Source organism: Cebidichthys violaceus, unplaced genomic scaffold (assembly GCF_023349555.1).
Source record: "Cebidichthys violaceus isolate CVI_PGR_0920_01 unplaced genomic scaffold, fCebVio1.0.p SCAF_9, whole genome shotgun sequence".
Lineage (NCBI taxonomy): Eukaryota > Metazoa > Chordata > Actinopteri > Perciformes > Stichaeidae > Cebidichthys > Cebidichthys violaceus.
Genome location: NW_027176975.1, coordinates 15423366 through 15437683, shown reverse-complemented (window position 1 = coordinate 15437683; position 14318 = coordinate 15423366). Strand labels below are relative to the sequence as shown.

General features: G+C 41.0%; 1 protein-coding gene across 1 annotated transcript; it reads right to left on the bottom strand.

Annotated features, from left to right (window-relative positions):
- Positions 1-1733: 1733 nt before the first annotated feature.
- On the bottom strand, positions 1734-14310 carry LOC137867039 (glycerol-3-phosphate acyltransferase 4-like). Its single transcript, XM_068703440.1, has 13 exons — positions 14197-14310; positions 12827-13419; positions 9874-9943; positions 9483-9783; positions 8365-8439; positions 8182-8271; positions 5383-5476; positions 5154-5269; positions 4867-4922; positions 4662-4747; positions 4405-4533; positions 4197-4276; positions 1734-3114 (listed from the first exon to the last, which is right to left on the bottom strand). Exons 2-13 carry the CDS (start codon positions 12992-12994, stop codon positions 3006-3008), a joined length of 1374 nt encoding a protein of 457 aa, XP_068559541.1. The 5' UTR covers positions 12995-13419; positions 14197-14310; the 3' UTR covers positions 1734-3005.
- Positions 14311-14318: the final 8 nt, after the last annotated feature.

Here is a 14318-nt window from a genome sequence, read left to right as displayed (position 1 = left end):
GTCAACTCCGGTGCTCCGCCCATTTACTGCGAGTCGTCCGTAAAGTCTTTCTTAAACCAAGTTTAACACTGATCCAAACGTCGTGGCCAACACTCCAAAGTGTAACCTTCTCTGAAGATAATCCCATAATATTAGATTGCCATTGAAACCTGTGTGTCTGACTTGTATTGCAAATTAACTACTCAGTTTGACCGTTTTTATTACCGCAACCTAAACCCCCGTTGAATAATGTTATAATAATATGTAAGATTATACAAAATACTACAATGAATAGTTTAACTACCAGAACACGTTCAAATAACCTGAAATGACTCTCAACTCACCATTCTCACTCTGTGTCATCTCAACAGGAAGTCATTCATTTTCTGTTCTGGGAAACCTCAAAACTACATAACCAGAGGGCTCTCATCTGTATTTGTGCCTTTGCCTATAGGTGTGTGCTCATTAATAATTACTGCTATTGCCTTTACATACATTGCAGCAACTGCACAGCCAATGACCGGCTCTTGTGTACAGCTACATCAGTGGGACTAGCTTTGTTTTTATGTGCACAACCTTCAGGTTAGTCATGTTTTCTAGAACAGCCTGCCTCCTACAACTTCCAGTCATCACAACAGCAAAGTAACCACAATATTTTACAACACAGCTACAGTAGCTTTCTCTACCCAGTGGAGCACAGAGCCTTAAAAGTCTTATTTGGAGTCGATGGATCTGTGCCATTCCAGCCCGGGGTAAAGCAAAGCTTGCTGGGGGCCAAACACTGGCTCTCCATAGTGCTGTTAGTGAGCTGTTCAACCATGGCATGGTTGAACAGCCAATCTTTTGAGCTCTTCTCCCCACTTCCTCTTACTCCTCCCCTGAGCACTGTGTGCTTTATTCTCCAACGTCAACAAATCCATTTGAAACTATTGCAACAGAGTTGCAAAAGAATGCTGCCATGTCCATCACCGGTTCGGAAACAAAGAGAGTTTAAAGTGGAAACCTCTCTGAAAGGACCAAGGCAGTTTATTGCAGCCAGGAGGAGAGGCCGGGGTTTTTGGATAAAGCCGCTGCAAAAGAATCAGCAGCATACATCCACAGAAAGAGATATTATTTAGACTGGATCCTGAGTACATTGTACACTAGGGAATAAATACAAGATATACAAGGTTTCAAATAAAGCTTTCAATCCTCATGCCAGACTGTGTTATGGCAGCTTGGTGCCCACTGGACAATAAATCAGACAGGAAATGTCGCCAGAGTCCTGGGTTGCCAAAAATAGCAAAGAAAAGCAGCAACTAATTAAGGCAGTTCTGTTTGGACCAAAAAACAATAAATTCTAAAAATATCCAAATGAGAAATACTTTCATTTTGGAAAATGTTTCCCAGGGAAAGAAAAGGATTTTTAACTATTAAATGAGATACTTAGGATAAAATGGAATCTGTTAAAAACTACATAACACATATTAGTTGGTGTAATTTGCAGTACATTGTGACAAGTAACTAGCAATGGGACATGTTGCAATTTGACTTTAATGCTTTATCAATTAAGTGTATTATTTAACACAATTTCTATCCCTTCAAATACTCTTAAGCTACTCAAGTGTATCTAAAATATTGTGCACATTCACCTGCAGCCATGTTATGGGACTTCTGCTTTCATATGCTGCTGTATGTTTGTGTCTGTATCAGAGGAAAACAATCATGATCAACAGTGAGAAAAGTACTAAAAAAACCTTAAGTCAAAGATCGAGTCACTTTCTTCAACATTTATTTTGATGAACAGATTTGACACAATCCAAATGACTCTTCCTGATAACAGTACACTAGAGGGATGAGGGAGAAACCTCAACTCCAGCTGGATGGGGAGTCCAGACTACTGTACAGAAGCACTCTCCTTGAAAAGGATGCCAAGTGGGAGTAAGATCACTGGTGATGTAAGGGGGAGGGGATAAAGACAACAGCTTTTAGTTTGCTTAAAAATAAATTAGGCAAGATGGTCACTGCATGAGCAGGAAGCCAATGCAGAACACGATGGCTGTTATGAAGTGTATTAGTATGAGTATGTATCAGCTAATTGTCATAATATTTTAGTCAGGAGACCCATCGTGATGGTCATAACATCACTACCTGTGTGCAATGGGCTTTAAAAGGGGTAATGCTAAAAGCATCCCGAATACATTCTTACTGAATGCACTTCAAACCCTTTTTACTTCAGTTATGCTTCATTATTAGCGTTAACATGGAGGAATACACAAACCTCCATCCGAGTAACTGTGGGTGCACCGTTTCCATTTGATAATGTGAGGGTTCACACATTCCTTGGAAGAAACATAAAACATATGAAGAGCCCATCTGAAACTCCTACAGTGACCACATAGTTTGATACAAGTCTTAATGTAAAACACAAAGCTTAAAATACAAGTTTTTTTCTCTTGGAAAAAGCCCATAAAAATATCTGTAATATAACAAAATCTGGCTTTGTGCCCCAAATCATGGGCACAACCCAGTCATGCAAAACCCCAACTCAGTCACAGGTTTTAGCTTTAGAACAAACTAGTTCTGATCTACAATAACGCTCTTCTAAGTCCCATGTATAATCAGCTCTGCAACTTGAACATTGTGTGATACAAACATGACAGTTAAATGAAAATGAAAAAGCTGAAAATACCAAACAAAGACAGTAACTCAATGATAGATAACAATACAAGTTTTCCCACAAAAAACTGCTTACAAGGAAGACAATGCTCCTTCTCTGTGCGCACCTTACTTTCATTCTAACGCAAGCAGGGCGTCAGTGGAGCTATTCCCACAAAGGGAAGCAGACTCAGAATGACCCGTAACAACGACGCAAACTGAACAAGCCTGGCTGAGGCAGTGACCGAGGAAGCCAAATGGAGTACTGTTGACATCAGAGAGGGACATTTTCCAGTCCAAGAGCTCCTATAGAGAGGGAGCACTACTGACTGCTTTAGTCAGAGGTCCCAAAGTGGGTCTCTGGTCCAGTCCACCTCCACATAGGTCCTTCAGGAGCGACTGCGGTCCTCTTGGGTGCCCACCAGCATTTTACTGTACAGCTTCTGCTGCTCTTCTTTAAAGGTATCTTTTACCTTTCCTCGCTTCAATCCTCCATCCCTACAAAAGAGTTGGAAATAAGTGACGACAATTATGTTGTGGTAATGAAGTCGACAATAATGCAATTAATCCATATTCTATTGCTTATTAGGTTCTGCCCAAGCAATGAAAGGCCCATCAAATACACTCCATCACAAACTTGCTGTTTTTGACACAGCAGCAGACTTGATATGCAGTGTATACTCTAAGCTGACCCGAAGAAATAGACACACCTATCCATTGCAATGCCATTTGACATTATTTGACTAACTTTGTAGTGTTTACTACTTTATGTTTACTTTGTCGAAGAGATGTTAAATTCATCTCAATGGTCACTGTAGCTCTGATGGAGTTAAACCGAACAGCAAACTGCATAACTACTGCAAATAAATACACAGGACAGGTGTAACAAATAACACTAACGGAGGTGCTGATTGATTTAGTTGCCTTGGAACCAGAACACTGAAACCATAATGCAGCCATAATTAATCTTATTAGATACACCTGTGATTCCTACGCCTGTGAAGTCAAAATGTCAACTGTAAAAATGCTCTATTATATTGTAATCTGTTTCTAATATTTTTCACTATCAGTGATTGGAACAAAAGATTTGAATATTGGACTAAATTAAAATATTTAAAAGTTTCTATATTATTTGTGATTAATACCAGAGCAGATTATAGCAGTGACTTGTTGCCTGCAATACCACATCTTGGTGGTTGCATTAACTTTTCATATAAAAGTGTCAAAGGAAAGGAACGATAAATTGCACAACTTCGCTCACACCGTCTAGTTGAAACTCTAGCAGGAAACCCACAGGTGGAAACAATGTCATTAACGATGGCTGAGCTCTATTAAGAGGCCCAATAAGCCATTGCAGTGAATAAAAACATGATACTAGGGCCACTTGACTGGATCACCTAAATGGATTCAGTGGTTAATAATATTAGTGATTACACCTGTGCAACTGTCCATTCATTACTAATTGCTGGCATAGGTTAATAGTAACCCGTGTCTTGAAGCGTGTTCATTATCCTTCGTCAGTCTTGTGTTTGTATGTGAAAGTGACAGAAAACATTGAGCTGAATGTGTTGTTCTCTCACCACAGGAGGTCGACCAGTCCGCCTTGCCTGGCTATGGCGGCCTTTACACGATTAGCAAACTGTACAGCATCCTCCCCCTCCTGTTGGAAAAGATTGAAATAAATATAACAAAAGGCAAACAAGATGTCATAACAAAACAATTAGCTCTGTTAATATGTTGATTGATCATCCATCACAGGGCAGCCTGGAGTTAACCATGGAGCCTCACCTCTCTAGACATGGGGGGAAGGTACCACACACTGCAGACGATGGCCCAGCTGCTCATCATACGCAACAGGTAGTTCACCATCCCAAACTTGCTGCTATTCCAGAAGGCGTCTCCAAATCGAGGGTCATACTGTGAGGATCAAACAGTAGAATGAAGGACCAACACAAGTATTATTTTGAACAAACTGTTAAAAAGAATGTTGATGGTTAAAATTAGATGTAGCAGGTAGAAATAACATTAAAAAAAAAAAGACTCACCTTAATGGCCACAGGGTAGACTGTAGCACCAATCTCAAAACTGCCCTTCTTAAACATCATAACTGATGTGTTGTTAATGCAGGTACCTGGGAATTTAGAATATTCATAGAGAAATAAACAAGACTTCTGGGCCTTTCTAAGAAAAGTAGATGACTATAGTGTGATGTGATTTAGAAGTCTGTAACAGATAATTGAACAAACTCACCTTCTGGGAAAATGAGAATGGGCAGTTTAGATTTATCTTCTACATGGTCACTCAATCTGCAACACAAGGTGTACGTAGGTTATAATTTCAAATCTCTTTCAGATTCTGAAGACACAGAAACACTAGAAACTATAACTAGAAAAACTAGATTTTAGTTACACAAGTTACATTAAAAAATAACAGATGTGACACTCAAATGAAAATGTTACTTTGTGACCACTCTTACTGAATGCAGAAAAACTGAACAACAACAACACATGAAATACAAACAAAAGTTGTAATGCTACCTTTTGGCCACTAGATGTCTGTCTTTGACTTCTGAGCGTTCAAACCAAATGTGTGGGCAGGCCTTCACCATGGATCTCTGAATGACCCCAATCAAGCCACCGTGAATTTGGCCAACCTGACAACACAGCAACAAACACAAACGTGGTTTCAACAGACATTCAGCTGCCACTGAACAAGTGACCAGTGTGGATGTGTCTGTAGGGTCCTGCTGAGCAGCAGCACAGTTACCATAGCATAGCAGCCATCGCTGGCCAGGATGATGACATCAATAGGTGAGGTGTGGTTGGCGACACAGATGCCTCCGTTCTTGGGTTTGTTCTCGCTGTAACAGTTGAGACGGAAACACTGTTAGGCTATGTATCATGAATGTTAGCAAGTGTCAAAATACACTTCTAGTGCACAATATAACTATGAACAAAGCTATGTAATTGTTTTATACTCTCCATTAAAATATGTGTACACGCCATTGTGGATATAAAAGGTTTGACCCCCGGAGCATGCAGGACCTGAACCTACCGAGTCTGTATTCCAAAGATAGAGTTACCATCTTAAAAAAAGAAAGAGAGCAACACTTTCTCTGTCACTTGTGTATTTTTAGCCCCAGAGTAGAGAGGAATACATGTTACACACCAGGCCTTGAAGGCAGACATTCAGAAAGCCACAAGAAATGATGCCGATCCTTATCTCACCTCATTTATTTATAACTAGTAGTGACTTCTTTTTAATGCTGTGTCTTGTCTGTAGTACACGTTGATTAAATAACCAAACATCGAGTTATCTCACTAACAAAGTCCCTTGATCTCAATCTCAGATGTAATTTAAACAGTTTAATTTTCAGTCAAGCCTGCGCTGTGCTGCATTTACCCAAAAACAACAGCAGCTGCTATAGACTAAAGTTGATGGGCAAATAGATAATGCAACAACTTCCTCCTTCACATCCTGTTGCATGTGCCCCTCCTCTCTATACAAGCTCCATCTACTATTTCATCTACCGTTCCTCTTACATTCTAACTCCGCCATTTTTAAATGAAATGTCACAGCCAACAACACTTTGATCATAACACAGGTGCACAAGATGGCTGTAGCGGCATTTCTGAATCAGTACTGCTGAAAATAAATACACACTTTTAAAAAGGATGACAGAGGTCTCAGCACAATCAACCAATTACTTGAGCGAACAACCAACTTCAAGAACAATTTACGCTTCCATCAAATGACTTGTATAGGTATCTTCAATTAAGACACTGCATCACAAGACATAAAGAAAGAGTTGGTCACAAAGAACCCAAATGAAATAGAAAACTACTTCATTAGTATAGCAGAAAAACACTTTCCAAATAAAAACCATAGCTCTCATATATACAAAAAGCTTATGGCGGACAAAAAAATACCTGGAACATCAAGGACAAGTGACAAGGAATTGGAATTACATATTATAGTTGAAGATGATATATGGTACGACCTGTGCACACCTTTATATGACGGTGGACTCGTGTTACATTGCACATAGGTGTTTACCAAAGTTAGATGGGTTGTTGTAACAAAACTGTGATATAATGTACCACTGGAAACGCCATTGCTATGTTCATCTGTAACTGCCCCTTCCCCCTTTTTGTAAAAAAATAAAAAAAGTGTGCCTTGGCTGTGTGTATAAGAAAGCGTTACTGACGAGGGTTTTGTGCTTCACCTATAGGCTCATATGCCTGCTGCACTGAGTATGAATGTGTAGACGGTCTGTGTGTAACCTCAGGCTCCCTCCCGTTCATACGGACACTCTGGGTGCTCACTAGCAAAGTGCTAAGACGCTCTGGTTTCTGTTCTGCAGAGATAACTCATCCGTCATTCTGTAACATCACAAGCCCCCTGTCCTGTCACATTGCTGCGGATCATATTTGAGAAAGAAGAAGAATTGGACGATGTGAACAAGATGAGCATTTGAGTGGCTTGGGATTTTATATTATATCCCCCTGGATTCAAATGTATGACAACTTTCAAGCAAGTAGTAGGTTAACTTCAGCTCAAATGTCATGATATTTGGAAAGCTACGAGTTGCAACATGCTTTCTCTTACAAATGTCTGCTTGCATAAACATTTTCTTGAAAAAGGTTTTGCCAAAAGCATAAATCTTTAGAACATCAAATTTCAAGATCCTATTATACCATTGACACTACTTGTCATTTTATGCATGCTATTTTTTTGTTTGCCAAATGTATTTACTTCCACAACAGTGAACATGTGAGCATCAGTGCAGAGCTCTGTCCCAATAAAAACAGGATTTTGTTTGTGATGTCAATAACAATAAACACTAACCGACTTTTAAGGCTTTTGCAGAGCATTAACTAAGTGCCAGAGGTGTGGCTACATGTGATAAGTTATTAAGTAAAAGGAAAACAACAATAATAATTTGAGAGGTTGTCAAGGCACAGTATGCAAAGGCAGAAAAAAAACAAAAATTGACCAAAAGGTTGAGAAACTGCAGGAGAAAACTGAAGCAACAGTGTTAAAAGAACCAACAACAAAAAACAAGAAAGCAATGAACCAGCAGCAGCTATCCTTTATTAGATTGACTGAGTACAAACCAGGTATTGCAGGAACATTGCAAAGAACCTCCATGTTATGTATAATATAAGCCTCAATGAAATTAAAAATAGACATGTCTTTGTGTCCCAAATGTCAGTGTGGTTTAAGGAAACCAGTCTAGCTTCTATGACTCATTTTATTGCTTCCATTATGTCTGTTGACAGGTTATGATCTGACCTGATTAGATTACCTGTCTCATGTGTTTGCATACAGTATTTCAGAGCCTATCAAAGCAACTCCCACATCTGCTTCATCTTCCCTTGTACACATCCTGTCCTTTTCTGATAAGGACAGTAGACTTTTTGCTAGGAAGTCCACTACTACAGTGTTCAAATACTACAGGTATATGGGGAGTCAAACAAAAGGATTTGGAATAAGTTCATGTCCAATTAAAGTTCCTAGTCACATAACTTGTTGAGCTGTGGAAGAAGGGCGTAGGTGTCTTACCTGTCATGGTAGGTTATAATGGCAGTGAGAGCTCTGACACAGATTCTGTAGCACATCAAATGGACTTTCTGACTGAGAAAGTTTTTTAACCTGCAGGAAGGAGCATACGAAAGAAAGCATGATGTACTTTGTGTGTCAAGACACCAAATCTAAATAATTTGGATGAATTAAAAACAGTCTTACCTTCCATTTGGCAGCAGCCCAATAACACAGGTGAGGAACACAAGGAGGCCGACACCAGTGAAGGCAAGAGTTACCCTGAAACACAAACAGGCTGGTTACACCTAACTCTGCAACAGGGAATCTTTCAACAAGCAGCATCACTTCTGTAAAACACTGAGCGGAGGGATTCCACTTTTTGGTTGAACAAATTTAAAACTAATTAGTATTTTACTGGCATTTAAAAAGAGAGAACGCGATCCTCTTCCTTCTAACCACTCAACATATAAAGGAGTGTGGTTATCAATTAAAATGTTCACACTCTCCCCCCGTGTCACTGAGACTCCAGAAGGGCATATTAGGAGATGATTAAACTGGCCAACAAGCTGACTTAATCTGGATGAACCAATCATCCGGGTTGGAGAAGGTGATGATTAAATTGGACAAACACGAGGGAGGTGAAGGTTTCATGCTTGTGAGTGAGCCAGGTCAATACATTCAACTAGACAAGAACGAGAGAATCCATTAACTGAATGGGACACTAGAATGATGTCTGTCTGTGCAATGGTGGCCTGATTCGTCTCCCCACTGGCAATTGGAAGTGAGCCAGCCAGGCTTAGTAGAGTCCCTGTGACTGTCTACACTGAGCCCGAATGAGGATCTCCCTCTTCAACTCACTGCATGTGCCAAGACTTAATGGTCCTTGTGTGTTCTGTAGCAGCCAGAAACCTAATACAGGCTGCCCAAAATCTATTTACTTTGTACAGGTGGGTTGCCCACTAAATTGGCTGTGAATGTGTACGTGTTAGCCCTGCCCTGTACCCTACTTCCTGTCCAATGCATGCTGGGATTGCATTCAACCCCCGTGACCATACACAGGTAATTGCTCTTTGGCCGGTCTGGCTTTGTGTTTTTGGTGGTTATCCCTCAAACTACCAGGCTTCTTAAATTACCCACCATGCACAGTTGGCATAATTCTTATTCAACCGTGACTCCTCAAACACCTCACTGGGTTGATTTGTATTTGATGCATACAAAGATACACTCGGTGTAACAATGTTGTAGCATTTGGTGGATAAACTAAACAGTATTTTACCTAATATAATCTAAAAGCACCTCTATGTTGGAGGTTCTGCTAATACCTGAGAGGCAGCAGCAAGCCGTAGCGGATCAGCAGGCCCAGCCCCCAGAGGACGGTCAGCCTCAGGCTGATGTAGTGAAAGTTGTTGTTGCTGCGGGTCAGCAGGTTCCAGGACTCCAACTCCTCAGCAGAGAACCGCTTGGTCACCTCGTCGTCCATGATGCTCGCCACTCCTCGCCGAGCGAAATAGAAGATGTCGGACATTTCAAACTCGGGGGCTGAGTTCAGGTCTCTGTTGCTGCCGCTCCGCCGGATCTCCTTGATCTCCTGCTCCAAGGAGGTGGGCTCCTTGGCAATGATGGCTGGAATGGTTCAGAGAGAAAGGACGTCAGCAATACTCGTCTCTAAAACAAATAAAGCGCTTGAACACGCACACAGACAGCACATCTTACCATTTGAGTAGGGTTTGTACAAGTGGTGATTGTTTTCTTTTGCTCCTCTCTCTATCCTTAGTGTGGCCCACTATAAAAGACAAAAGTGCGTGTAAAAATACAAGTGTCCCAAAACACACGGAAATTCAGCATGCTCAAGATGATCAACAAAAGGAAGTGCTCACACATCAAACTGTTGTTTATTGTGGATCCTGTAACAACCAGCTGCCACTACAAGCAAACTGTTGTAATATCCATCTTTTTTAAAACTGAACACTCAAGAAACTTCCAGCAAGTTCTTCTTTATGATCAGAGTCCCAGCTGTTTCCTGCTCAGCTTATCTAATGTTTATCTGCCTGTAGTTGTTAATGTTGTAAACCATCACAGTGTAAAACTTCCACCAAGTCGAAGAAACCACATTCTGAATTCGCAGAAGTTGACCTCATCCTGACCTGGGTCAATAATAAGTCTTATCTGCGACCACAGCCGTGTTCTATTAAGACAACGTTATAAAGCCCACTTCTCACTGTTCAATACATAGACAAAAGCAAACCGGTGTCCACTGAGAGTAGGGATGCACCGATATCGGTCCCATACTGACTCAAGTAGCTGTGACAATAAGGCTTATCTATTCAAATCAGTTCTATGTTTATATACTAGATACTAGAATGTTTGCTCCTGTTTAAGTTTTGACCAATTTGTTGCTGCATTAAAAAGTAAAATTAAAGGTAACAGCTAATTTTGATGATTTTCTACCAACTTTCTGGTGTATGTTTTACCATTATAATAAATAATTTAGTACATTCATATCTTTGTATTTATTTGTTGCATTTTTTTGTATTTATTATTTTACCTTCATTTAACCAGATAAGTCAATTGAGAACCAGTTCACAATTTAGTTTTATTAAGTTGGGAAAGAAATGTTTAAATCAAGCCTGATGTTGCCTTGCACATAAAAGAATGATCCCAGTCACTTCACACAGTGAGGCATACAGTTTATTAATGAATAACTGGTATTTGATTGGTACTCCGTATCTGCCGATACCCAAAGCTCAGCTATCCGTTACTATCAGGACCGAAAAGGTCGGATTGGTGCCTCCCTAAATGAGGAGGCAGGAAAAGGACACAGTGTTCTAGCTGTAAGACAAGCAGCAGAGCTCAGGGTTAAATTATGGCCTGGGAGGCGTTGGATGCTTTTCTCTTGGCCAACAGTCTCAGACTATAGTTCACACCACACAGCACATGATGACTTCAGAGAATTAAGAGAACCAAACAATATTAGGGTATAGTTGAACAAAGTTGAAAGCATGATTGTAAGTATTCTCAAAGGCAATAATGATCGTCAGGCATGCAAGATGAAAACACTGGAATTGGCCTGGGGCACTTGCAAAAAGAAAATTTGAGTGACACAGTGATATTGCTTGCAGACGCCATCTCTAAATTAGATTATATTCATATTTCTACTTTGCATTTGGTGTAGACACACAAGTTTTACGACTTTGGGCAAATTGAAACCCATTTTGTGTGCGACTGTTTCAGAGAAACACTTTGACAGCCAATTTAAATATATAGATATTTTACTAACAGTCTGAAAAGCAGACTATTTGAAGACTAATGATATTCAGCCTACAACAGTGGTATCTGCATTTGATGGATATCGCCTGGACTTGATTACTTAAATCAAATACGCCCACACATTACTAGCATATCAAGCATTCCTTTTGCAGCTGGGCTACCTTTAAATCGTGCCGTGACAAGTCGTCATACTAAATCAACGTTTTTAACAAGCAGCTGCAGTTGACAAGACTCTTTGGCTGGAGAGGTGGAGGAGCACAGAGAGCTGCTGCTAGAACTGGAACAAAATAAAGCCAGTCCATCGGGATCGCATGTGGAGAGCTGCATGTGAAAGAGGGCGTTTTTAATCTTGTATCATACATTACAGGTGTAGGATTACACCACGAATAACTTAAGCTTAAGAGAGCAGAAGTACTTTGTCACACTGATGGGCTCACAGCAACACAAACTAACATTGAGCAACTAATTGCAAAAGATCTTGGTTGTACACACCTAATCACTTTTTTTTGTATTCAACAAGCCTGCAAAGGAGACCTTTGCAAGCAATGGCGCATATATTGAAAAAGTACAAACCAGAAAACATTGCTTCAGGTTCGCACATTCACTGCATCTGTCCTTTGACCTTTTCTTTATATCTCTTGGTAGTTACAGCAATCATGAGCTAACAACGGCTCATATCTCCCACTGGTCCATGTATTTCTGGCACAAGATGTGCTCTCAGAGATCAGGCTGGAAAGCGTTGACAACTTTACTTGTGAAGACGCACGAGAGAAAGCACAAGAAGGGAAACTGGATAACTGCGCCTGGAGTCGAATGGTAAATACTGACATCTTAAAACTGGGCCTCATTTCACAGTGAAGCTGATGTATTGCTGCCATCACTGGTGATTCAAACTCATTTCTAGAAAGCAAAAAACAACACATCAGTAATACTCCAGGCTGTTTTCCCCACGTCACAGACAACAGTTACAAACGAGGTCTGTACCACTGTTTTCCCCACTTACATAACAAGGGAAGAATGGCCCTGTGGCTGTGACGCTAATCTGTATCTGCCTGTGAATACACTCAACTACTCAACCAACTACAGCCTTAAAAAGTTATATTGTATACAGGTAACTGCTAATTGAAAAGGGCGGAAAAAATTTACAGCAAAAGCAAATACAGGCTGTCGTTGAAGAACAGAGATGACAACTGTCACTGTCTATGGTTTGTTGAACAACAGGGTGTTAGAAAGGAGCAGGAGACATAACTATAATAACTGTGCAAGAATAGAAGCGGACGTGGAGACATACTTCTTCATTGTGTGTATACAGTGCACGCACCTTCATCACACATCAATCACCTCAAACTAAAGTTAAAATTGTACGAAAGTAGTAAGATATTGTGCAGCAAGCGCTTACCTCAAAGAGCTTTAATAAGGTTTTCATGTAGAGACGTCGGATGCCAAAGGACACCCCGAAGATGGCCGGCACAATAATGAAGACCAACAGCAGGGTGAACCACACGGTGAAGGAGATGCCCAGCAGGATACACACCAAGTTGTCGAAAGGGTTGAAGAAGAGCTCCATCTTGAAGTTTCTATCAGACTGTTAAAATCAGATGGCAGAGGAGCTACAGCACTTCACCTCCTGGCCCCCAAGTGGCCCTGATCTTTTGTCAGAAAAAGGCCTTCATCAAGATGACTATGGGATGGAGTTCCTTGCATTGAACAGAGAATCAATACAAGTAGAAGTGAGCATCTGGACGTTGCCCTCTTGGGCAATATAAATTAATTTCATCATCTTCACCATCAATCACTTCTTGAAACTCAAGTTGAATTCAATTCCAGTAAAAGGAATGTGAAGTCAATAAAGTTAGGTTCTTCTTTTTTTTTGGCAGATGTCCTTTTGCTATTTGAGCAAAAACTTCCCGCTGGTGACAGAAATGTAAACAATGAAACAACTGGGCACAGCAGGTGGTCCTCTCGTGGTGAAGCTCCGGGGGATCCACAGACCTGCGAAGATGTACAAAACAAAACGATCAGAGTGATGCATCTCACAACAATGTGTCCTCCAGGACCAGAGTAGTGTGAGTTACTAGTTCAAGTCAGAAAAGTATGCCCATGTGTCACTATCCTCTGAACGTATGGAAAGTTAGTGCTAGCTTCTGGCTTTTCTGCAAAGCTATGGATACCACTAATCTCGGGGGAAATGGTGATAATTGTAATGTATCCCTTTTCAGTGAAGGGCCAGATAACTTTATAAGAAAACGTTACTGTTACCAGCATCAGTGCAGAGATAACGTTAGAGGCCCTCCGTCCTCATCTACTGTGATGATGCTAACGAGAGTGAACCCACACTGGGTTAGCTCAGGCTCATTACTACCAACGGTTAACGGCCAACGCTTTCTAGGATAATTTAGCAGCCCCCTTTACCCAACAAAGACAATTAGCATACGAGCACAACCGCAGCTACTAGTGGGTCTCGAGACTCAAGACTTCCTGTACCCACGCGGACGGTTTTGCGTCTAAAGTTAGCTTGTGGCCTCCAGAGCTAACGAGCTAACAGGTATGCTACTTTGAGTCCGCCTGGCGTGCTCCACTTCGTCCAGCTAGCTAGCGCTCAGCCCTCGAGAGCACCGTCCGGGTGTTACGTTTCCACGAAGTGCTGAGCCAACCGTTTTGTTACAAGCTTGTTTCGAGTAACGTGTTCTGAGTATCTCACCGGTTACTTTCCTAAACCAACAGTCCACACGCATGTAACTAGTTTAATTGACTCAATAATTAACTAACCGTTAGTCCCGTTACGTCCCGCGCCGGTACAGTAAGGCTTCACTGGTCAATAGGTTGTCTTTGTCTTGCGGACTGTAGCCAAACTCCACCCGGAGTACAACATGGGCAGACAACGGGCGGCT